Consider the following 26,884-nt stretch of genomic DNA (forward strand, 5'->3'; position numbering starts at 1 on the left):
ATCTACAAAATAAGAAATAGTAATGGAGGAGAAATGCAGGAGAGCCACATAGGCTGAGGTATGGGATAAAATTTGGGGGATTTGACAGTGCTGTGCTCCAGGTCACTATGGGGTATGACAGAAAGGAGAAAGGGCATTTTAAGAAGAGTTCATGTGCAGTATAATTTGGGTACCCTATAATGTTCTTTGTGAAATGAAAGGAAAGGCTACAATTCCTTTTTAATTACTTTTGCCAGATGGATTCTTGCTCAAAATACGTCTCTATGCAGAGACTAGGCCATTTGGGGTTCTGGAATCTATTTATCTTATGATAAACTATGGTTATTAGCCAATTATTAACATAATTAATACTTGCCCATCCCTGTATATCAATTTATGTAAGGATGCTCCCATAAAGCTTACCAGTTCATCACATACAACCAAATTTGGAATCCCATTTGAAGCTCAACTGGAAATCCTAAAACATATATACAAAATAGTAATAATTTTCCTGATGTGGAATCAATTATATTTTTGAAAGAGATTTAAATTATTTTGAAATTGAAAAATAGGACAAAACAAATGGCTGATTTAATGAAAAAAAATCCAGTTGTTCGGTTAGCATTGCACAATAGACAAACAAACTCTATTAAGCAATTTATTACAATTTCAGTTTCCAGCAGGTTGTGTTGGTGATGCCACCAGGACTGTAAATCATCTGGGAAGGTTAAAAGAGGAGGGCTTGCTCTGACATTTGAGAAGAGATTGTTTCATAAAAAGAGAACTTGGCATAAGCCTTGGGTCCCTATCTTCAGAGAAAAGTTGGCTTTTACTGAATACTGAGGAGCTTAACCCACATGAAGAGAGGGAAAACATTGTTGAAATGTCTACTTTGTGCTTTATTGAATCCTTAGGAGGATCCTAAAAGGCAGACATGTGCTAGTTGTCTCTTCTCTCTTCCTCCTGGTGTAGGCTGGTTTTTCTATGGAAAATTCACTTCAGCCATGAGGTTTGAGAAGATTAATCCACTCAGGTTTGGGGTAACCCACGATTGGCTTGAACCCACCCCCGCCCCCTGGCAACAGTGATGAGTGGGGGATGGACCCATAACCCAATTAAAGTCAATGAGAGAGAGAGATTCCAGGACTTGTGTAAGACTCTCTCTTCCCTTAGAGGGAGAGGTGGGACGATATGATGTACAGAAGTTCTGAAGCCATTTTGCTACCATAAGGGGAGAGTCTAGAGATGCCATGAGTTGGGGGCCCGGGGGCATATGAAGATAGTGACTGGAGAAATGGAGAAACTAAGTTCTTGAGGACATTCTTTGTGCTGCTGGATCAGCCTTCCCTGAAACTCATCCTGACTCTACACTTTACCATTACAGAGCAAATAAATTCTCTTTGTTTATTTAAGCCAATTTGAGTTAAGTTTTCTGGCAATTGCAACCAAAAGGTTGCAAACTAACTGATACGAAGGGTACCTCCATTTTACAGAGAAGAACCTGAAACCAAGAAAGATTTAAATCTGCCCCAAATCACATAGCCAGTGAGAGGTGAAGCCAAGATTTGAATCCAGGTCTTTCTGACCAGTTCTTTTTCCAGATGTACTGTGGCATTCTAGAAGGTAGCAGATGACAAGGACAAGCTTCACTTTAAGGATATGTTGTTCCTTATTAGCTTATTACAATAGCATGTGTATGTGCCTGTGTGGGTGTATTCAACAATTCTCCAGTAACTCAAAATTTTGTTACTGGAAAATAGGGCAATTAAAAAAATGTGAGGCCAGAGTTTTACATAATGAATCCAGATTCCTAGTTGCCTCAAGTACTTGTAGAAAGCAGTCAGGTTTCAGATAACATAATAAGCATCAACTCAACAGCTTGGCCTTCTACATCTGTCCCCAAACTTACCTGTCCAACCTCTTCTCCTACTACTCCCCCTCATGAGTCCTTTGCTGCTGCCAAGTTGTCCTGCCTGTAGTTCTTCTCTCGTGATCTCCCACCTCTGTGACTTTCCTCATGCTCTCCCCTCTCACCTAAACTCCAGCTCTCCCCTTCTCTTTTCTGTTTGCCTAATTCCTGTTCAGACCTCAAACCACAGCTTCCTCCATCATGAAGCCTTCACCCATTTCATCAGCTGGAAATAACCTCTTTCTCTTCTCTGAACTCCCACAATATGTAATCTGTACACCTCTTGTGACCCTTGTCACTGTTCTGTTTGTAAGTCTGATCTACCCCCAGGGACTGCAAATTTTTTTTTAGATGTGAATACATGTTTGATTTATCTTTGGCTCCTTTGCCAGAATCTAGCATGATGCCTGGTATATCATAGGTACTCAGCAAATATTTGTTGAATAGATGACGGATGGATGGATGAATTCAAATTTGGGCATTGTCCCAGATGTCTGATACAGGTCCTATTTTATAACAGGATACAAAGGAGCTTTATGAAAACTCCATCACAGCAGTAGACAAGTTTTGAACCTACATTGTGATTTTAATCATGGAAATTCACTCTTTCTTTTTCAGCCCTGTTATTTAATTAGAGATTGTGTAAATCTCACCCAGAGTTCATAGCTATTTTGCTGATTTATACCTTACAATGTAATCAACTTGAATAAGTCATCCTTATTGTGGACACCCACATTAACCAGAAAAACCATGGCCATGTTAGGGAGATTTGATTTGTAGCCAAATCCCCTTATGCCCTCTTGAAAACTAAATCTGGCAGAAATCCAAATGCTCAAGTTAAATAGACATTTAGCCACACTGTGCATTAGATATGCCTGGTGACCTCAGAAAAATACACTTGAATAGAAATGCTGGCTTAAAGTACTATAATATGATTGTAGTTCAGAACAAAAACTTTTACTTGGGAGCAGCGATAATCACTGCCCTTTTATCTAATGTGTATTTGAAAATGTATTTGACTTTAAGTCTATAAAAAAAAGATTCTAAAAGACCTGCTATACTATTACAATACTTGCCAGGAAATAAGTATTCTTTTAAAATATGTATTAAAAAAATAAAAAGACTTTTAAAAAAATACCACCTCTCCTCCCACCTTTATTGGCCACTCCAAACCAGTGGCCATTTTGACATTATGTCAAAATAAATTTTATCACAACGTTTAAAAAATAGGACTTGTGGCTTTTTGAAGTTTCTAACCTAGAGTTCATAGTAATACCTGTGGTTCTGCTGCCTGCTGAACTAAGATTTCCTCTTGGTGCTGAGCAATTGACAAAAAGTCCATTTATCCTGGGTCAAGGATGGAAAACCTTTTCATTCCAATTTTGAATTCCAGTTTCCCTTCCTTTCACACCTACACACACACACACACACACACACACACACCCCTTCTACAAACAATGTCTTTTCACTTTGGAAGTGCTATAATGAGGACTGAGCAGTGTTTCCTCAATAATATGCAATTCCTAATCTGTGCCTAACCAGACAATAGCCACCTTCTCTTTTAGCATAATTTCGGTGGGATTACCTTCTGCTACTTTAGCAAGGACTGTGTAGGGGAACTGAGAAAGTTTCTAATATTTAAGGAAGGCTTCTTAGGTATTTTTCAAATTGAGTTTTATTTCATTTCTAAGGCCCAATATTACTTCTATAAATATAATTTAGGCACCCTCTGGTGGTCAATAGAACACAATTAATTCACCTTAACATTTGTTTGAGTTATTTAAGCTTAAAGGATGATTTTATAGTTCATAAAATAAACATTCTTTTTTTTTTTTCACATATAGTTTTATAGTCTGGATCCTCATGTTGGAGGCAAATGCTGCCTTAGTCATTTGTGTGCATATGGCTTTGTCCTACGAAAGTGCTATTTATAAATCATGACATACCATACAAATATCAGGTAAGGTATTAATCCAGAAAGTCTGAAATAAAAGAGAGGGGAAAAAAAAACTCATCTGGATTAAGTGTTTAAGGAAAACATTATTAAAAACAGACCAAATCCACTTTAAACAAATTCACACAATGGAAACAAGTACTTCAACTGGTAACATAAATATAGGATAGAGAGAATGTCACATATTGTGAATATTTAAATAAATAATTTTAACCTTCCTAATCAGTGTAAGTGAGGAATAGAAAATGTTTCTATCCATTAGCATAAATATGCTGTTTAATTTTTTCTTCAATAGCAAACTTCTGTACTATTTTGGGAACTGTGCTAATAGCACTGGAATTCCTAGTGTTTAAAGCTGTGTTGACATGATAAAGTGCTATAATTTTAACTTGTTATTGTGTGGCAGAAACTGCCTCATTAATTTTTGCTTCATTCAAAACTGAGGAACAAATCAATGTTTACCAATGGGAATGAAGCTAAATGGGTAACAAAAAGAAAACCCCAAACACTTGTGATAAGTCATTAGTTTAAAACACAGAAAAACAATTTTAAAGGGTTGTCTAAATTCTGTTTAGTCAACAAAACTTAAATACAAATGAGAAATTGTTTTAGTAGATTTGAAATGGATTATTCAGTGCATACTTCTAATTTAATCCTGCTAAATCTGAAAATGGTTGCTTTCTATATAAATATAACATTATTACTATAACATACTAAAGATGAAATAATAGTACTAATGCTTTAATAAAATACAACTTCTTTATTACATTAGGTATTTATGAACTTTAGATATATCAGCATTTTAAATATATTGACGATTCAAATAAAAACATCATCCATTTTATTCATAATTCAGTTAAAGATTTTAAAACCACAGAATGGCAGATAAACCCAAAAGCTATATTAGAGACAACGTAGTACCCTCCTTTTCATTTTTATGAAGGAGGAAGATAAGAATTAGAAAGGGAAAAACGTTTGTCTAAAAATCTAACAACTAGTTAGTAATGAGCAAACAAATCTAGCCCTTCTAAATGCTTGCGTGTTAAGTACAAAATTAAATCTTTGAAATGAGAACACAAATGTTTTGAAAAGCCAATTCATTCTTCCCCCGTTTTTTATAAACAATCTAAGTCACCACCCATAATAATCACCTCCAAGTAGTTAACGCCCTTCCTTACATTGAATCTGTAGCTGAAAGACTATTGCTTTATTTTCCACTAAGTGAGAAAAGAAGCACAATCTATTCCTCATTGAAGAAATGCACTATTATAAAAACCAATGCGGTTTTCAGGACAGGAATTTGATCAAGTGGTAGAGAGCATTTTGTTAGAGTATCAAACCCTTTGGAAGTCAATCGAAGGGAAGGGCTTGTGGAAAGTCAGATGCTTTAAAGGGAAACATGGCAACATTCATGCTGTATTGTTCCAAAGAGTACCCTAAAAAGCAGCTCTGTGTGTGTGTGTGTGTGTGTGTGTGTGTGTGTACGCACGTGTTGGGTGTGGGAGTACCAAGGACTTGTATAGAAAAGAAGGGGAGAGGAAGAGGATCCCCACTCAAGTCTAAGCTGGGTTTGTCACTAGGATTCAGCTGTGTTCGGCCACAACTAGTGAGTGCAAAGCTGGTGCAGTAACCAAAGCCTGGCTGTAGCCTTGGTGGGTGAGTCTGAGCCCTGGACAGTTAATTTCCCTCTGAATCACCCCCAGGACAACCCCTCAAGGCACAGAGAATTACTAACAACAAGCTGAGCTGCAGCACCAAAACCTTGATGCTCTGCTCTAATAGAGCTTAACACAGAGGAGAGAAAGGCACTTTTCCTCTCAGACTGATTGAACACATAGTTCTGAGTAGAAGGGCATGTTAATAAAGACTTTTTGGGACAAAAATACAACTTCCCAAACTCTAAGAAGCCTCAAACATGCAAAATGGCTGAGGACAAAATGCTCTCTTTGCTATTCTGCTTCTAATACTAAACAGATTTTTCTTTTTAAATTCAAACCATGCAACCTCTAAATTGGTGGGGGATGGAGGGTGGGGGAGGTGGTGGGGCGAACACCAGAAGTGTAAGATTTTTCCTACTAGTTCTGCCACTAAATAGGTGCACGCATTTAGGGAAAATCTTTTAACCACTGGGTACTCAATTTTCTTATCTGTAAATTTAGTAAGTTTGGTCCCTTCCTGTTCAAAATTTGATGGCTCTAGGTGAAAGGTAAATTTTTTTCTTTTAATTATAGAGGCAAAAACTTTCTGAGATTACAAAGGATACTGGGGACTAATTTAGGGTCCCAGAATAGTCCCTAATTGCCTTGAAATTGTGTGAAAAATTTTTGGTGAGTGTATGTATGCAAACACTTTTCCAGGAAAAGGGACAATATTTTCCTTAGAGCCTCAAAGGGAAATTAGGTCCCCCCAAATGTTGAAAATCACTGGTTGAGACTGTATATGGAGGCTTTAGTTTCTGATTTATCTGACTGCAGATCAGATTAGCAGCAATCTTTATATGATTATAAAATCTGTCCCACAAAGCCTTCCTTGAGTTTCTCATTTATCTTCGTGAGCTGTGTGTCTATAATTTTTCATGAGCAAAAGGGCTGTTAAAATCGAGCCCTTCTTCATTAAAGATTTAAAATTTTGAGGATTTCAGGATTTATGTTTATATTAGTGGCTAAAGGAGAGCCATTATACATTAGACAATTTCAAGCATAGACCATCTTAAACATTTGCCCATTCATGTCGAATTATTTTAACATTTCTTTCTTCTTGAGTTAACAGACTTGAAACAAAAGGCTTGGCTCCTCCTTCCAGCCTGATTTTCTTTTTCTTCTGATGCTTGAGTCAGCTGTGAAATAATGATGAATTAACTGTGGTTCTATTTGAAGTACAGCAGCAATTCTCATTTTTGTAATGATTTGATCTCTAAAATAACTAGAAAATATTTATATAATATTCTTAAAGGATTAGTTGAAAATCAGAGAAGAAAATGACATTGGGGAACCTGAGGAACTAAAAGAGGAAAGATGCATGCAGAAAGAAATGAGAACCAGAAATCTACATGATTAGCTACCAAAATGGTATCAAATCCTTAATCAGAGAAACAAGCAAAAAGCAGCAATTTCTTAAACAGGGAACAAAATAGCAAGTAGAGAATAATGACTGTTTGAATGCATTAAATGAAAACAACAAAAAACATCATACTCGAGTTTTTCAAGGACATGTTTTGGCTGATAATCTCAAGGCGTTATGTGGTTCCTCATTAACTAAGGCAAAGAAGGTGAGGAGACAAGATCCCAGAAGGATGTTGCCAGTGATTATGAGATAAATACAAAAAGCTCAAGGGAACAATCTTTTGTGGCAAAGAAGTGCCAATCAGTGAGAAACTCTGATTTTTCCTGAGACAATATTAAAGAGGTATAATGTAAAGGGAAGAAAATTAGGTTTAAGCATCGGCCTTTTAATAAATTATTTTAAGTAATCCCAGATGCTTAGTGACTCCTGTTTACTCGTATATGACAATCTGATCAGAACTACTGCTAGTAGCTCCTAAGTCCAAATGGAAAGAAAGCAAGCAAGACTCGGTGGCTGTGGTCTGCTCCAGGCTCCCTTCCGAGTGCTGCAGCTCCAGGTCACCAGCTCCGGTCCCAGTTAACCCTGAGGGCGCCAGGAGGAGAAATATCTCCTCAAACGCACCCGGTCCCCAGATGACCCTGCCTGGGTGCCGTATTCATGGAGCATCCCCCTGTGACTCTTCCTCTTTCGAGCAACAGCTCAGTTTTTCTCCTCTCCGCGCCTCCTCAAATCCCATTCAAGAAAAAGCCTGGGATTTCAGCTAAAACGCACACCGCCCGCGCCCCATCTCATCCCCGCTCCCGGCGACCGCCTCCATGGGGACCCCGGCGGTTTCTCGCGGCCCGGGAGGGAGGGCGCGCCCCCGCGCCCCCGCGCGCGCCCGTTGCCATGGGAACGCACCGGGCCCCGCCGCCCGAGGGAGAGGCGGGAGGAGGCGGCGGAGCTCGTGGGAGACGCTATCGCAAGATGGCGTCTGCGCGGCCGCGGGATGCGGAGTGAGCGCTCCTCATCGGGGGCTCCGCGAGGCTGCTTCTCTCCCTGCCGCCGCCGCCCCTGCGGCGCCGCGTCTGCGCCCGCCACTGCGCCGCAGCCGAGCCTCCTGCCTCGCAGGTACCGCCGCCCGCGCGCTCGCCCCGCGTCGTAGCCGATGGCAGCGACAAGTGCCGGCTCGCCGAGGGCCAGCGGGGCTCCCCTGGGCAGGGTGCGCCCGACACTAACGCGTGAATAACTTTTTCTTGCAGCGGCCGTCCGCATCCCAGCCCGCAGACTCCCCGGGCGCCGGCGGCCCCGCCACGCCCCTCGGGCACCCGCCCCCCTCCGAGGTGAGAGCGCGTCGGGCCGATGCGGTGATCTCTGCCCGCCAGGGAGCAGCGCGTGGACTGGCGGGCGGCGGCGAGCGGGCGGCGAGCGCCGTTACAATGGCCCTGACCCTGTTCGGTAAGTGCGGCCGTCTCCCCGCGCCTCCGCAGGTGGGCCGCGCCCCGGGGCTCGGGCGGGGGCTGCGGGCCTGGGCGCCGGGGAGGGGGCGCGGCGCTCGGAGTCGGGCGCCCGGGGCGCCAGGCTCGCTCCCTCGCGCCTCTCCCATTGTTTCCTCTGCAGGCAGAGCCGATGGGCGTGTGCTCCCCTGGCCAATTCTGGGCTGGGAGGCTCTGAGGTCCTGGGTGTTTTGAAATCGCACGATTCTCTAAGATGCCAACTTGGGAGTGAAGTTAGCTGGTTGTTTCCAAACCTACCTTCCCCAAGTCGGTAAATAAACGTCCTGGAAAGTTTATTTATTTTGAGCGACATATCTGTGCATCCCCAAACCTTCTTGGAATTGCCAAATGCGTGTGTTGCTTCCTGTTGGATTGTTGGGGGGTTTTCTTGGACTGTATGTTCCGTTGGAAACACGAATGATTTATGAACTTAATATTGGTTAAAATTGAAAATGTTTGCGCTAATGAATGAGAGGAGATAGAAGAAAGTTGATTACTGGACTATAACTGTAATCTCTGGAGAATATCTTTGCGTATTCATTAGGGGAAAAAATGTTATTTTTGTGATGTAATTACTGCAGCACTGTTGTTTCAGTGGTTGGGATTTCAAGGTGTTTTTTTCGCCCCCCCCCCCGAGTCTGCGATGACAATGGGTTGGGAAGAAGGGCTGAAAAGATACATTGTTTCCTTTAACAAAACCAGACTGTGGTACATATATACCTCACTTCCAGAAAACTCAATATGTGAACATTTAGGTGTTCAAAGTATTCAGCTTTTCAAAGAAGCAAAGCACAATGATATGTAACTGATAGGTGTAAGGACCATTTTAGTAAGTTATTCACAGTATCAAGTTTCCAGTTAAGTTTCAATTATGTCATTTGATCAAGCACATTAGAGGTGTCATATACCTCAAACGCTTTTTTATGTAAACACCTCAAAGTGACTTACGCTGCAGGAATGAAAGTGTTAATTTTATATAACCATCGTATTTTATAAATTAAACATAGGCCCTTAGAAGTTATTACCCAAGGTTACATGGCCCTTTTGTGGCAAAACTGAGCCTAGAGCACACTTTGCCAGGCTTCTCTCTGGGACTATGTTTTCTATGCCCAAATACAGTGCTAGAAGTGACATTTCTTACTTAGTGTTGGTTCTCCATGGATACTTTTTAAAAAAGTTTCTTCTTTTCTGAAAAATAATAATCTTACTGTTTTCCAATACCTCGTACCTAATCTGCATTATTTAATATTAATAGAAGCATTTTCCTCAAATGTGGACTTTTTTTGATACAAAAGTTAAAGAATGTTCGAAGGCTCTACTATAGTTGATATTTCCTTTTGAAGAAGTTGTTGTATCTTAATATGTAGCCATAAGATTTCCAGAAGTAGATTTCTCTTTAAAACTATTTCTGACTAAATTCATTTTCCTTCCTAAAGAGATATTCTGGCCAGAAGAGGTGGTGGCTTACTCTTCTAATCCTAGCACTCTGGGAGGCCCAGGCAGGAGGATTGCTTGAGGCCAGGAGTTCAAGACCAGCCTGAGCAAGAGCAAGACCCCATCTCTGCAAAAAATAGAAAACTTAGCCGCATGTGGTAGCCTGTGTCTGTAGTCCCAGCCGGGAGGCTAAGGCAGGAAGATTGTGTGAGCCCAGGGGTTTGAGGTTGCTGTGAGCTATGATGGTGCCACTGCGCTGTAGCCTGGCCGACACAGTGAGACTCGGTCTCAAAAAAAAAAAAAAATACTCTGTGCATTTTTTTCAGAATTAAGATTTATTAGAATACTGACATTCGTGAGGAGTAAAAATGGTAAACTGGGGAGAAAATGCTTTTTTAAAAGGATTTCTAATTATTATTATTATTATTTTTTTGAGACAGAGTCTTGCTCTGTTGCCCGGGCTAGAGTGAGTGCCATGGCGTCAGCCTACCTCACAGCAACCTCAAACTCCTGGGCTTAAGTGATCCCACTGCCTCAGCCTCCTGAGTAGCTGGGACTACAGGCATGCGCCACCACGCCCGGCTAATTTTTTCTATATATATTTTAGTTGGCCAGATAATTTCTATTTTTTTTAGTAGAGACGGGGTCTCGCTCTTGCTGAGGCTGGTCTCAAACTCCTGACCTTGAGCGATCCACCCGCCTCAGCCTCCCAGAGTGCTAGGATTACAGGCGTGAGCCACCATGCCCGGCTATTTAAAGAATTTTAAAGTGCACTTGTGGGAAAATAGAATTTAATTCATAAAATTCAGTTTGTTGCAATGTGAACATTTTATATGATAAAGCAAAGTACACTTGCATGCAGAGGCTATTTTTTAAGTAGTAATAACAATCGGCAGCTGTTTTTAAAAGTGTAGTAGACCACTCATCAGTCATTTGAGATGTCTGTTAAAAATGTAGATTCCTTTGCCAGGAGACCTGGGGGAAGGGGATTTTAAAGGGACTCTCTCTGTGATTCTTACGTGTACTCAAATTTGAGAACCATTGTATTAAAGACAAATACTAGGAGATTTGCTCAAACTTGTCCAATTCAAAATAGCTTTTTGTATATGTTAAGAGAATTACCCAAGGGTTAGAAGAAATGGATTTTATTTTAGGACTTATTAACATTTAACTAGGTTGTCTTAGAAGTACCTCATATTCCATTATATTTATTCTTAATGACCAGCTTAGAACAAAAGAGCAATGAGGTAATAAAGTTCCCCTGAGATGGCAGCAACAAGAACCTGGACTAGGTAAATGTGATTCATCACAGTTGTGTGATGTTTCAGTCATCAAGTCAGAGCTCAAGAGTTTCCCCCTAAGGCTCCTCAGAGTAACCACTGCCAGGACTCTATCTTGTGTGTCCTGGTTGTGTTAGTTAGCTTAGTCCAACAATAGAGTCTAGTCCCGTTACTTACTTTGCATTTTACATATCCATTCAGGCTTTTTATAAATGTAAGGAATGTTCTTTTTATAGGCAGTTAGTGAAAGTTAGCTTAGTTTTTTAAAAAGTGAGAGTCTCTAAAATGACATAATATTTTACATTTTATACATTTAATTTTTTCCCTTGTTAAAATTACAGGAACTCAAATACTTGTTAAATTAAGCTGAAGAGTGAAGACCATCTTATCTCTTGTCCTTACTATTAATCACCTTTGCTGTTTAAAATGATTTTTTTAACACAATTTTTTTTATTCTAGGATGAAAGAACCAGACCCTAATCTTTCATGATTTTACAGTCTTCATTTGGAAATTGAAAATGTACATCTTTGGAAGTTTAAGGATTTGTAACCATTTTCCTTCATCTTTCAAATGCACCTACATCTCAGTATTAGCCTTGATATAAAGAGTTTTTAAATGCCCACATCTCAGAAATTATTCAAATGTAGTTAAGACTCTGCTCACTTACCTTGCTCATTTATTCAGTGAACATATATCACAATGTGCAAGAGTCATGGTCCCTGTCTCCTTAGAGCTTACATTCTAGTGGTGCTCCAGAGTCTTCCAGAACTGTAGTGAATGCAGCTAATTCACTAATTCCTTATAGTTAACGACACCTAACTACCACCTAATTCCACATAGGCTTTGTTAGAACTTCCCCAGAGAGCGCATGTTCTCTAGTAATTACTAGGATAAAAAGGAAGTCTCAGATCATGTAATTTAGGACTTCTTAGCTGGTGTATCTGACAGAATGTCCTGATTGGCCACACCAATAGAGCCCTAGTTGGCAGAGCTGCGTGAATAAGCATTCTGCCAGTTCATTCCTTGGCAGGAATTTCTGTCATTTATAGCTTAATGGGGCTGTGGTTTATAGCCCAGACCAACCGATGAGATTGGGAACTCAGTTACGATCCAGCTGGGCTGGCTGAACCTTGAATAATGCTCTTCTCTGTGTGGGTAGAGTTAGCTCTGGCATTGCTGCACCTCTCTTCCCCTTTCTTTTCTATTTGCTCTTGTTACCATTTAGTCACCAATCTACCATGGATCACTTAGGATTTTGCTGTAATTTCTCACCATCTTTCCTCAGACCATCCTGCCATAGAAATGTTTTCATTATCTTCATTCAGCATCTGTCACTGCCCTGACACACCAACTCTGGGCATCTTTGTAGAGATCCTTTAGAGCAGTTGAATGGCAATGGTGTATTCTTTGTGATGCAGTTAGGAAATTTTCTGATTTCCATATGACCTGAAATTAAAATTTATTTTTAAAGAAACAAGTCAGCTGAACATTTTCAGTATGATTTATTTGACCAAAGAATATGAAAAGGTGGCCCAGTGGTGAGAGCCCATCTTGCTTTTCTCAGAACGTTTTGTGTTTTCAGCTGTCATTAAAATCAACATCCTTATTTAAATATTTGTCCATATTCCTTCTCTTACTGGTAGTAACAACTTAGTATTTCAGCTGGGCACAGTAGCATGTACCTGTAGTCCCAGCTACTTGGGAGGCTGGAGTGGAAGGGTCTCTTAAGGCTAGGAGTTCAAGGTTATAGTGTGCTATGATTGCACCTGTGAGTAGTCACCACATTGCAACCTGGGCAACATAGTGAGACCCCCAGCCCTTAAAAAAACCCATAATCAATATTTCAGTTTTAAAATTTGTCTTTTAATGTGTGGGGAGCTGGTGCTATGTAAGAGAGATAAGAGTTTTAGTTGTTATAACTCTTATAGTTACCATCTGTGTACAGCATAAGAGAATAGTGATGTAGTCTTTTGAGTCATGTCTGTTTCTCAGATAACCATCCTATAAGTAGCCTAATCTTTGAAATTAAAGACAGTAATTTGTGTAATTATAAAAATTTGACATATTTGTCAAGAAAAGAGTTTTAGTTTCTTTTAGATCAGTTTTCCTCAACCTTTTTTAACCGCCCCCGCCTTTTAGACATTTTATTCCTAATTGTTCTCCCCATGAAAATTTAATACTAGAGATACACTGATTCTGACATGTATATAACTGATATATGCATAAAAAGAGTAAGTTGTTTTGACCCCTCCCCCCACCCCGCCAATTGAGAACACGTGTTTTAGGCTCATTTAAAGCAAATATAAGAGAATTGGGCAGAGAAATACTGTTTAGTAATGCTTTATATGTCATAATAATAGTTCTAAAGGAATGACATTAGTATCAGCTATACCTTTTTCATCAGGTTGGCCTAACCTAGGAACTTCCTGTCATCTTGAGATCAGCCATAACAAAGAGTACCTTACTCGGCCTGCAAGGGTGTAACTTTTCTCAAAGTCCCTTTAATAATAATAATGATGATGAAGATATCCTTTGATACGAGTAATTCATGTTTTCTCAATCTTACATAAAGTATCAATAATAGCACCTTTAGAAAACTGTTTATCTGCAGTATGTAAACTAAATGAAATCTCTGAACTTTCTGTGCAAACTCAATTCAAGACAAGTCCTTGAGCCTGGCCTTTCAACCAAATTGCCAGCCATAGTCCTTTTTACATAGAAAATGATTTTCATAAACTCTGATTTTTATTGGTTAATATAGTCCTACTGTCCTTAAAAAACAGGAGAGGATGAGACTAAGAAAACAGGATGTAGTATGACCATATTTTACATTGAAAAGTCATATTGAATAAAAAATCACTTCTGACAAAATAAAGTTATAAATGTACATCCCTAATTTGGTAGCTTATCTTTAAAAGAATGAATACTTTGTAGTATACTAAAAACAACTACATTGTACACTTTAAAAGAGTGAATTTTATGGTATGTGAATTATATCTCAGTAAGGGTATAATTAGTAAAAAACCACCTGAGCTTAAAAAAAATTAAATAGAAGAAAAGAATGATTTTATTTTATTTTTATCTTTATTTTTGTTTTAGAGAGGGTCTCACTCTGTCACCCTGGCTAGAGTACAGTGGTATCTGCATAGCTTATTGTAACCTCAAACTCCTGGGCTCAATTGATCCTCCTGCTTTGGACTTCTAGGTAGCTGGGACTATAAGTGCTCACCACCACACCTGGCTAATTTTTCTATTTTTTTGTAGAGCTGAGGTCTTGCTGTGTTGCTCTGCTGGTCTTGAACTTCTGGCCTCAAGAGATCCTCCCTTCTTGGCCTCCTAGAGTGCTAGTATTACAGGCACAAGCCATGGCGCCCAGCCAAGGATGATTTTATATCTAAGAACCTTTTAGAGCTTTTCACATTTTTAAAAAGTTTTTTTTGCCTTTTCTTCCCCAAAGAACTAAAAAATTAAAAATTTATAGGTATGTAATCCTAGCCCTCTGGGAGGCCAAGGCGGGTGGATCACTTGAGGTCAGGAATTCGAGACCAGCCTGAGCAAGACCCCGTCTTTACTAAAAATAGAAATAAATTATCTGGACAACTAAAAGTATATATAGAAAAAATTAGCCGGGCATGGTGGTGCATGCCTGTAGTCCCAGCTACTCGGGAGGCTGAGGCAGTAGGATCGCTTAAGCCCAGGAGTTTGAGGTTGCTGTGAGCTAGGCTGACGCCATGGCACTCACTCCAGCCGGGGCAACAAAGTGAGACTCTGTCTCAAAAAAAAAAAAAAAAATGTATAGGTAAAAATGCCCCTGCCTATTTTGAATGGTGGTTTTAAATTTAGGAAAGTAAGCACTTCTTGGAAAGAGTTAACGACAACAGTTGAGTGATTTGTGAGAGAAGGGAAGATGAGTCAGGCCAGGCCTGTCCAGCTGCTCAGTGGCGTGGCAGGGGCCACCTCATTGTTCTTTATCCAGCTGCACTGAAAGTGTTCCTTTCTCTTTCCACTCTGACTTTTTACCTTTGAATGACATTGGACTATGTATGTCATGGTGTAAAGCACGCAGGAGGAGGCTGTAGTCAAAGAAATGTATCTCTACTTGAATAGATTTTTATGACCGACCACAAACTTGACATTTCAAAAACTGAATGGGTCTTTGAGACTCTTTAAACTGCTAATCCTTCGTGGTTTCTTCATTTCTGCCATAAGCACATATTTTTAGCCCTTATAGTATGTCGTTTCTATCTTGGACCTCTCCTATAGAACTCTGTCATTGTTTTCTAGCTCCTTAGTGGCTATGGAATTCCTTTGGCAAAAATGATTTTAGGATTTGAAGTCACTTGTGCTAGATTAGACAGATAGCAGGTGAGTGTGGAGATGTCTGTTTGAAGGATATGGAAACCTCAGCATTATATTAAAGTTAAAGCATGATTTTGTAGCATGTTACCTATGAGGAATAATATGCTAAATATAGATACATGTCTTCATATAGCATGAAAGAATTTGTGGACAAAGGTCTTAAAGTAGTAAACACATAGGGCAGGCATTTTGATTGAGGAGGTAAGAGAAAAAGGGGCAGAAGTTTTAGAGGGCGGGGCTTTACTAAGAAGGGCTTATAGGAGGTGGTGGAATAAGGGAAATTTGAAGAAGCAAAGGACAGTCATGATTGTGGGAAGGAATGGATGACATTATTAAGTGAGAGAAGGGGGCAGAAACAAAAAGATTGCCATTTCATCATTTTGCGAAGGAGTAGTTTGAGGCTTGGGATGTGTTTACCTGTTTTATGATTTGTTTACTCATCTAGTCTGTGGATATTTATTGAATGCCTAACTTGTGCCAGGCATGTATTAGTTCCTGCCCTCAAGGAATTTTTATTTGCGATGGAGGCAGACAGATAATAAAAAATGCGTAATGTGCCAGGGAACAAATGTAATTAAGAAAAATGGAGCAGGGTGAGTGAGGGGCGTGGGACCACTTGTGTCTCTGAGTGGTCAGGGAAGTCTTCACAGGTTGGTGAGTTTCAATCAGAGATTTGAAGTAAGTGAGGGATGAGTCATGTGAAATGGGGGAATCGCCTCGTAGAGCAGGCTTTGAGGCAGGGCTGTGCTAAGCTGTTGTGAGGAACAGAGGGCCAGTGTGGCTGGAGTGGAGTAAGCAGGGGGAAAGTGGGAGGTAACTGGCGATAGAAGAGTATGGGGATCACTGACTCTCCAGGGTCTGGTGAACCATGGTGTGGACTTGAGATTTTGCTCATGGAGGCTGGTAGGTCTGTAGCTATGTATCTTCAACTGCATGCTAAGAACCTTACATACGTAATCTCATTTATTTTTGCACAATTGGAGAATTGAATTAATAGCTCCTCTTAGGGGCTTGAATTTTGGGGTAAGAGATCTACATTTAATCCTTTCTCTGCCAGAGATTAGCTATAAGTTCTACTCTCTATATCCTTATATGTAAAGAAGATCAGATTTCTGTGACAGTGCTGGCCACTGTGATACTTCCTGTTGTACTCGGAAAATGCAAACAGTACGCTGGCCAACAGGCAATGCTTACTTCTCCTTTGGGAGGTCATCCAGACCATACAGCAGCCGCCGTTGTCCTCAGAGGATGCCTGAAATCATGGATAGTACTGAACCCTATATAGACACACACACACTCACACACACACTGCCTTTTCTCCTGTGTACACATACCTATGATAAAATTTATAAATTAGGCACAGTAAGAGATAAACAATAATACCTAATAATAAAATAGAGCAATTATAACAATATACCAGTATTACTATTGCACTTTGTGACTATTATTAAGTAAAATAAGGGTTATTTGAACATAAGCACTGTGATACTCTGACAGTTGGTCTGATAACTGAGACAACTGAGATGGTTACTAAGTGACTCATGAATGGGTAGCATCTACAGCAAGGATACACTGGACAGAGGGATGATTCACATCCTGGGTGGGATGGAGCTGAGTGGTGGGAGATTTCATCATGCTACTCAGAATTTAAAACTTGTGAGTTGTTTCTTTCTTGAATTTTCCATGTAATAGTTTTGGACTACAGTTGGCTGTGGGAACTGAAACCATGGAAAGTGAAACTGTGGATAAGGGAGGACTACTGCAGTTAGATATAGTCCTTGTCCTCATGGAACTTAAAGTGTATCAAGGTCTGTAAACTCAATGTCTGGCACATAGCACTCAGTCCAAGTTTGTTGAGTGAACAATGAAGGAACAAAGAATAAACATGTAACAATGGACTCTCACTCTATATGTGTAACATTGAACAACCTTGAATCAGTTTAAACATTGCTCTTGTCTTTTTTTCTCTTTTATTATTTTACATTATCCTTATTAAATGAGAGTCCATAATTAGAAACTTAAATCTGCCTCTTAGAAATTGGTTTGTTTAGGCTGGGCACAGTGGCTCACACCTGTAATCCCAGTGTTTGGGGAGGCCAAGGTGGGAGGATTGCTTGAGGCTGGGAGTTTGAGACCAGCCTGGACAACATAGCGAGACCTTGTGTCTACAAAAAAAAAAAAAAATTAGCCAGACATGGAGGCAGGAGGATTGCTTGAGGATAGGAGTTTGAGGTTACAGTGAGCTATGATCATGCCACCACACTCCAGCCTGGGCAACAGAGCAAGACCCTGTCTCTTAAAAAAAGAAAAAACCGAAATTGTTTAGTTTAATAATTTGCTTCCTTACTTAAAATCTTCCACTGGTTCTTCCCCATCACCATTAAGTACAAATTTCCTAGCTTGCATGTAAGGCTGTCACGATAGGCCCCCAGATTACCTGTTTGCCTTCATCTCTCACATCTCCCCCTTAGAGACTGTGTTTCAGCTATACTGTACTGTTTTCCAGAGGACTTTTTCTCTGTGTGCCCTTGGCACCATCATTTTCCTAGCCTATCTTTGCCTTCACTTGCTTGTACATATCTTGCAAAATTCAGCATGAATAGTTATCTCTTCTTTGTAGCCTTCCTTTGTGAGTTACCCCTTTTATGCACCCACAGTGCCCTGTACCACACACCTCTGCCCTAGCACTTACCATGTGGTGATATAATACTTAGTTTGTATTATTCTGTCTACCCCATTAGGTAAAGTCCCTAATGGGAAAGCTATGGATTTTTTCTTTGTATCCTTAACAACAGTGTCTGCTGCATACCAGCTACTCAATAAACATTGGATGTTATGAAGTCTATTAAATTTGAGAGTTAGTTGTAAGGCCCAAATCCATATGATATACATCCTCTATTTTCCTTTCATCATTTTTTGTGAATTTTAAAAATATTCAGTGTATGTGTCATTCTGTTACTTCTTGGTTTCGTACTCTAATGTGGGTTCCCCAACTGCAAGCTCACAAAAGCTTGAATAAAATGGAAATCTCTCAGGGACCAAATTCTTTGAGCTTTAACTATAGTATTAGGTCATTAAATATGAAATGTCCGATTTTGAATCGAAAATTTTGTTTATTATATCTCAAAACAAGAAACAGTACAGTTAATCAAAGTATGCGCCTAAACTATAGACAGTTTTGCCGTTGTGGCAGTAGCTTGTTTATGCCAGCAGTGAAGAAGCGTAGAGAGCGAGTGGCGATAAAATTGCAAAAGGTGTTTTCTGCAGCCTGTTGAGAATTGAATATTTTTCCTTGTAAGAAGTGGTCCAAAGCCTGGAAGAAGTGGTAGTTGGTGCAAGGTCTGGTGAATATGGTGGTTGACAGAGAGTTTCTAACCAGCCTCTGTAGTTTGAGCAGCGTTGTTTGTGTGACATGTGGTCGAGTGTTGTCTTGCAAGAGGATTGGCCTGTCTCTGTTGACGAATCTTGGCTGCTTAATCACAAGAATCCTCATAATTTTGTCCAACTGGTTGCAGTAGACATCCACTGTAATCAATTGACCAGGTTTCATGAAGCTGTAGTGGATAATACCAGCACTGGACCACCAAACAGACAGCATTAGCTTTTCTTGATGAATATTTGGTTTTGGACTGTTTTGGCACTTCATCTTTACCAGTCATTGTGCCAAACACTTGTGATTGTCAAAAAGAATGTATTTTTCATCACACATAACAGTACAGTGTAGAAATGGTCTGCCTTTATGTCGTGACAGCAAAGAAAGGCAAGGTTTGAGACGATTTGTCTTCTGATGCTCATTTAATTTATGCAGAATCCATCTATGTAGCTTCTTTACGTTGCTGATTTGTTTCAAATGGTCCAATATTATTGGAATGGAAATATCAAACCTTTCTGCTAATTCACGTGTAGGTTGAGATGGATTTGCTTCCATTACAGCTTTCAGCTTATCATTATCCACCTTGGTTTCAGGTTGCCCACGTGGTTCATTTTCAAGATTAAAACCACCAGAATAGGCCGGGCGTGGTGGCTCACGCCTGTAATCCTAGCACTCTGGGAGGCCGAGGCGGGTGGATTGCTCGAGGTCAGGAGTTTGAGACCAGCCTCAGCAAGAGCAAGACCCCGTCTCTACTAAAAAAAAAAAAAAATAGAAAAAAATTATCTGGCCAACTAAAAGATATATATAGAAAAAATTAGCCGGGCATGGTGGCGCATGCCTGTAGTCCCAGCTACTGGGGAGGCTGAGGCAGTAGGATCACTTAAGCCCAGGAGTTTGAGGTTGCTGTGAGCTAGGCTGACGCCATGGCACTCACTCTAGCCGGGGCAACAGAGCGAGACTCTGTCTCAAAAAAAATAAATAAATAAAATAAAACCACCAGAATAGAACTTCTCAAACCATCCATGTATATTGTTCATTCATTAGCCTCATCCTTCCCAAACACTTTGATGATATTTTGAGCTATCTGCTCAGTATTGGTTCCACAAAGGAACTCATATTTGAAAATAACATGAATTTTTGACTTATCCATGGTTTCACAAAAATTGCTCTAAAAATTTTTTGAAAGGTAATCAATCACAAGCAAAACAGTGTGTTTGAAAGACTGAGGATGTACTTTCACAATAAAAATAAAACTGGAAGTATCAGAGTAAAATGTCAGATGTCAACTGGCGAACTTAGTACTTAAGGAAATTGGATATTTCAAACTTAATAACCTAATATTACTAACCACCAGCAGATGTTTCTAAATTATTTGGCATAATTAGATAACAAATTCCCCTTCATTAAACTATTGTTCATTTTCATTTCAGTAGTACAAAGGAATTGCATATAAATTAGCTTGGTTTGTTCATGTTTTACCCTCACAGTAGGGAGCATAATCAAATTGAATAGGAATTCAGTATGAAAATGGCTAATATTACTTTTTAGAATTCTGAAAATAAAAACAATATAATCTTTCATAATAATAAATTTGTGTGCTCCATGAACATTTACATTAGTTTTCATGTGGTTATTGGAAGAGCAGATATAAACAACAATTTAAACACTCAAATTCTTAAATGGAGAAAAGAAAATTTTTATTTCTGTTATTTATTAATGCCTCCCATTCCTCTAGGAAAAATTTGAGGTGATTTATAAAAAACTACAGTACCAGAAGATTTAAAACAATAACTGTGAGCCGGGCGTGGTGGCTCACGCCTGTAATCCTAGCACTCTGGGAGGCCGAGGCGGGTGGATCTCTCGAGGTCAGGAGTTCGAGACCAGCCCGAGCAAGAGTGAGACCCCGTCTCTACTAAATAGAAAGAAATTATCTGGCCAACTAAAAAATATATAGAGAGAAAAAGTTAGCCAGGCATGGTGGTGCATGCCTGTAGTCCCAGCTACTCGGGAGGTTGAGGCAGTTGGATTGCTTAAGCCCAGGAGTTTGAGGTTGCTGATGCCATAGCACTCACTCTAGCCCAGGCAACAAAGCGAGACTCTGTCTCAAATAAAAAAAAAAAAATAATAATAATAATAATTGTGGGAATTAGTTTTTTACTGTCTTATGTCATTAATTTCTTCCTCTCCCTGGATCATTTCCCTCTGATTACAACTGTGCTTTGCTGTTCCATGTGATAAAGCCTTTCCTTAATTTTGGTCGTGACTTTTTAGTGCCCCTCCTATTACTGAAAGTTTGTTGGTAGAGCAGTCTGTACACCCGACCTCCACTTTCTGCATGCCTACTTATTCTTTAACCCTAGGCTACTTCCATCTCTTCCCAACTACAGTGTTACAGAGCAGTGTTTTATCATAGTTAGTTAGGAGGAGTCTGTGAATGTCCCTCATTGCTAGTGAAAAAGAGAGGTTGGCAGCTATTAAAGAAAAAATTATGCTGCCTGTAATCCCAGCACTTTGGGAGGCCGAGGCAGGAGGATCACTTGAAGCCAGGAGTTTGAGACCAGCCTGAGCAATATAGTGAGACCCCATCTCTACAAAAAATAAAAAAATTAGCTGGGCATGGTGGTGTGTGCCTGTAGTCCCAGCTACTCGGGAGGCTGAGGCGGGGGATTGCTTGAGCCCAGAAGTTGGAGGTTGTGGTGAGCGGTGATGGCATCACTGTACTCCAGCCTAGGTGGCAGAGTGAGACCCAGTCTCTTGAAGAAAAAAAAAAAAGAAAGAAAAGGAAAAAATTATTCTGATATTTGTTAAAACAGCAAGAAAGATTTTATTTAAGATGACCGTGAGAGGTGTCAAGACTATTGCAATAGGGGAGAGAGAGATTGGGCTCAACTCTGAAGACAACAAGAACAAGTGGGAATTTATAACCTAGCCACAGAGTAGGTTGTGGGGGTGATGTATGGAAAGTTACTAAGAGTAGACATCAAGGGTAGGGGAGGAATTCTTGCTACACTAACCTAACAGGATTCTTAATGAGCGCAGGCCTGAGTGATCAGATATCACGAGTAGGGGCTGAACAATTTGATTAGCTATCAAAGAGTGATCAGATATCAAAGGTGGAGGGATTCTCTCTAAACAATCAGGCTTCTTCCTAAAACCTGGGTAAGAGCCTGGGCAAAGGTCAAAGCCTGGTTGAGAAGAGGGCTGAGAGGAGCCTGACTAGAGTTTGGTCAAGGAGGGCATCTTGTCACAACCATCACCTTATATTCTGCTTCTGATCAACTGGAAGTGCTTTATCAATTAATAGCTAATATCCAGTGGATTTTTCTCGGTTCTCATATTTGATCTTTCTGAACCATTTGATGTCTTTTATTGCCCCTTTCTCCTTGAAACTGTTTTTCCTTGTCTTCTGAGACATTGTGTTCTGCTACTACTCCGTTTCCTCCCTTTCCTTATTCCTCATTTCCTCTGTTCTCCTAAATATCAGTACATTTCAAGAACTGACCTTCCTTCCTCCCTTGGAAGTATGTTGACTTCAACAGCGAGCACTGTGGGGATGACTTCTGAGTCTGTCTCCAGCCCTGTGCTGCCACACACTCCAAATTTCTACCTGGATTTCCTACATATAGATACTTCAGGCTGTCCATCTTCCAGTTCCAAATCCTTCCTTCATGTTCATTCTTCATCTGCTCGCTCTTTTCCTCTGTTACCTAATCAGCTGCTGACTCTTGCAGATTGGTCTTTGCAATGGCTTTCGTACCTATTCCTTTCTCTGTATGTTTCCGACTCTATTGCTCTGTCCTTCCTTTCAGTACTGCAACCCCTCCTTCTACCCCCTCCCACCCCCAAAAGGAATCTCTTTATCTTCTGAATTCTTCTTCATTTTTTCTGTGAATCTCCCATGACATTTGTTAATGTGTTACTTTTCTCATAGTTATGTATCTTTTCTTTGTCGTATCTTTTCTAGGCTGACAGTTCCTCCAAGGTAAGATTAATTTCTCATTTCTGTATTCTTTACAGTGCTTAATGCATAGTAGGTGGTCAGAAAATATTTGTCAAATGAATAAAACAGCTCTTAAACCAGAGTACTTCTGTAGTTTATTTCCAGGGTAGAAATGTAAAGCATTTTTAAAGTTATTGTATTACTTTATAATATTTTAATCTGGGGGGATCAGCCAAGTTGGCCGACTAGAGACAGACATTGCTTGCCAGATCATCTTGGCTGAAGGTAGAATACTGGATTGAGGAGAGCAGAGAGCAGTTGCAGCTCAGATGTGGATCACAGGGAGAGACAACAGAGACATCTGGGGACCCCACTGAGAAAAACTGTGAAGCTGAGAAGAAGATAGAAAGGAGAAGACAGTAGAATGAACCAAACCCAGAGAGGGTCAGAGTCCAGTGAAAGGGTAAGGGGGGTTTCTTCTAGGTACCTTCAGTGAACAGCAGGGCACAAAACATATTGGAGGCGCTGCCACTCTCCATGAGCCCAGGCACAGCAGCTAAGTAGGAATAGTGGGATGATCCAGTGAACCCCAGGAGTTTGGCTGTTCGAAAGGGACACCTCATGAGAGGGTGCCACACGAGACCAGAGTACTGGCTTTCTTATACCTAGATACTTCCTCCTTTGCACCTCTTCTAATCATGGCATCGGAGAAAGTAATTTTAGCTTGGGCAGGCTGGTAGCCATGGCTCCTCCGCCCATTGCAGTCACAAGAGTACTCTGAACTGAGAAGCACATGAACAGCTGCTTCTCTATGGCAGGTGCACATTCCCAGCTGAGCCCGCTTCTGAGAGTGGGGCTGCTGCAATTTATGAGGTACTCCTATGATCTGTAAGGCAAAAGCATCAGGTAATTTAGGGGAAAACCTATCAGACTAACTGCAGATTTCTTAGCTGAGACTTTACAAGCCAGAGGGATTAGGACCCCATTCTCAGTCTTCTCAAACAGAATAATGGCCAGCCTAGAATATTCTGTCCTGCAAAACTATGTTTCTTATATGAGGGAGAAATGAAGACTTTCTCAGACAAGCAAACACTAAGGGAATTTGTCAAGATTAGACCTGCTCTGCAGGAAGTACTCAGAACTGCATTATACATGGGTCAGCACAATAGATACTCACTAGTGTAAAATCACCCTAAAGCTAAAGGTCAGAGCCCACGCACCACAGTGGCTCAAGAGGTGTAAAACAAAGCAATAAAGTTCTACTCAACAGGGTGAACAGAAATCTACCCCACTTATCAATTCTTTAAATAAATATGAATGGCTTGAACTCCCCATTCAGGAGACTTAAGCTAGCTGAATTGATAAAAAAAAAAATACAAGTCAAGTATCTGCTGTCTCCAGGAAACACATCTAACCCACAAGGACTCATTCAGACTCAAGGTGCAGTGATGGAAAACAATATTCCATGCATGTGGAAACCACAAGAAAGCTGGTGTAGCCATTTTCATATCAGATTACATAGACTTCAAATTAACAAAAGTAAAGAAAGACAGAGATGGTCGTTATATAATGATGAAGGGAACAATTCAACAAGAAAACATAACAACTCTAAATATTCATGCACCTAACACAGGTGTGCCCAGATTCATAAAGCAAACCACTTGATGTAAACAAAATGATAAATAGCAGCATCGTATTAGCTGGGGACTTCAGCACCCCATTGACAGAATGGGACAGATCCTCAAAGCCAAAAATAAAGAAACAATGGACTTAAATGGGACTCTGGAGCAAAGGGCCTAACAGACAATTACAGAACATTTTACCCTAAAACTACTGAATCTACATTCTTCTTATCAACTCATGGAAAATTTTCTAATATTGATCACATCCTAGGCCACAAAACATGTCTCAACAAATTAAAAAAAAAAAAAAACCAGAAATTATACCATGTATCTTTTAAGACCACAGTGGAATAAGAAATCAATTTCAACAGAAACACACTCAACCCTACACAAAAGCATGGAAATTAAATAACCTGCTGAACAATTATTGGGTCAAGGAGGAAATTAAGATGGCAATCAAAAGATTCTTCAAACTAAATAATAATGGGGACACAAATTATCAAAATCTGTGGGACAAAGCTAAAACAGTCTATGGAGGAAAAGTCATAGTCTTAAATGCCTACCTCCAAAGGACAGAAATATCACAAATCAAAAATTTAATGAATCATCTCAAGGAATAGGAAAAGGAAGAACAAACCAATCCCAAACCCATCAGAAGAAAAGAAATAACTAAGGTCAGAGCAAAACTAAATGAAATAGATAAGAAAAGAATTATACAGAAGATTAATAAACAAAAAGTTGGTTTTTTGAAAAGATAAACAAAATTGACAGGCCTCTCCCTAAATTAACCAGAAACAGAAAAGAAAGGACCCTAATAAGCTCAATCAGAAGTGAAAAAGGAGATATTACAACTGATACCATGGAAATGCATAATATCATTTCTGAATGCCATAAAAATCTCTATGCACATAAACTTGAAAACATTGAAGAAATGGACAAATTCTTGGAAACACACAGCCTCCCTAGACTTAATCTGGAAGAAACAGAACTCCTGTACAGGCCAATATCAAGGAACAAAATTGAAGCAGCAATAAAAAATCTCTCCCCCCCAAAAAAGAGTCCCAGACCAATGGTTTCATAGCCGAATTTTACTAGACCTATAAAGAAGAACTGGTACCTACACTGTAGAAATTATTTCATAACAATAAGAAGGAAGGAATCCTCCCCAACTTATTCTATGAAGCCAATATCACTTTGATACCAAAGCCAGAAAATGACACAACAAAAAAGAAAATTACAGACTAATATCCCTTATGAATATAGATGCAAAAATCCTTGCAGTAAAATCCTTGCAAACTGAATTCAACTGCATATATATAAAAAAAAATCCACCATGACCAAGTGGGCTTTATTCCAGAGATGCAAGGATGGTTCAAGATATGCAAATCTATAAATGTGGTTCACCACATAAATAGAAGCAAAAATGTAGACTGTATTATCCTCTCAAAGGATAAAGAACATTTGACAAAATTCAGTGCCCTTTTATGATAAGAACTCTTGACAAAGTAGGCATAGATGGAACATACCTCAAAATTATAACAGCCATATACAACAACCCACAGCCAACATCATACCGAACAGGGGAAGACTGAAAGCATTTCTGCTTAGAACTGGCACCAGATAAGGTTGCTCACTGTCACTGCTTCTATTCAACGTATTGCTGGAAGTCTTAGCCAGAGCAATCAGGCAAGAGAAGGAAATCAAGGGTATCCAAATGGGGAAAGAAGAGATCAAACTATCATTCTTTGTTGACAATATGATCTTATATCTAGAAAACCCAAAGATTCTGCCAAGAGACTCCTGGAATTGATAAATAAATTCAGCAAAGTCTCAGGCTACAAAATCAGTGTACACAAATCAGTATCATTCCTCTACACCAACAAAGTGAACCTGAGAATCAATTCAAAGACTTAATACCTTTCACAAAAGCACCAAAGAAAATAAAATACCTGTAATATATTTAACCAAGGAGGCGAAAGACCTCTATGGGGAGAACTATGAAACACTGAGGAAGGAACTCACAAAGGATGTAAACAAATGGAAAACATATGCTCATGGATCGATAGAATCAGTGTTATTAAAATGTCTATACTACCTAAAGTGATTTACAGATTCAGTGCAATCCCCATTAAAATACCAACATCATTTTTTGCAGATCTAGAAAAAAATATATGCTTCTTATGGAACCAGAAAAGACCCTGCGTAGCCAAAGCAACTTTAAGCAAAAAGAACAAATCAGGAGACATCAATTTACCAGACTTCAAGCTATACTACAAGGCTATAGTAACAGACTTAAACTTAAGGCATGAGACTGTAAGAATTCTAGAAGAAAATGTTGGAAAAACTGCTTTAGATATTGGCCTAGGTAAAGAATTTATGAAGAAGACCCCAAAGGCAATCACAGAGACAACAAAAATAAATGGGACCTGATTAAATCAAAAAGTTTCTGCATAGCCAAGGAAATAGATCGAATAGACAACTTATAGAATGGGAGA

General features: G+C 39.7%; 1 protein-coding gene across 1 annotated transcript in view; it reads left to right on the forward strand.

Annotated features, from left to right (window-relative positions):
- Positions 1–8,152: 8,152 nt before the first annotated feature.
- CHN1 (chimerin 1) overlaps positions 8,153–26,884 on the forward strand; it is a 187,490-nt gene continuing 168,758 nt past the window's right edge. Inside the window, exon 1 of the mRNA XM_045558932.1 lies at positions 8,153–8,342. Within this exon, the coding sequence (XP_045414888.1) occupies positions 8,324–8,342 (19 nt within the window). The 5' untranslated portion in view covers positions 8,153–8,323. The remainder of the gene's footprint in view (positions 8,343–26,884) is intronic.

The sequence above is a fragment of the Lemur catta genome, chromosome 8 (assembly GCF_020740605.2).
Source record: "Lemur catta isolate mLemCat1 chromosome 8, mLemCat1.pri, whole genome shotgun sequence".
Classification (NCBI taxonomy): domain Eukaryota; kingdom Metazoa; phylum Chordata; class Mammalia; order Primates; family Lemuridae; genus Lemur; species Lemur catta.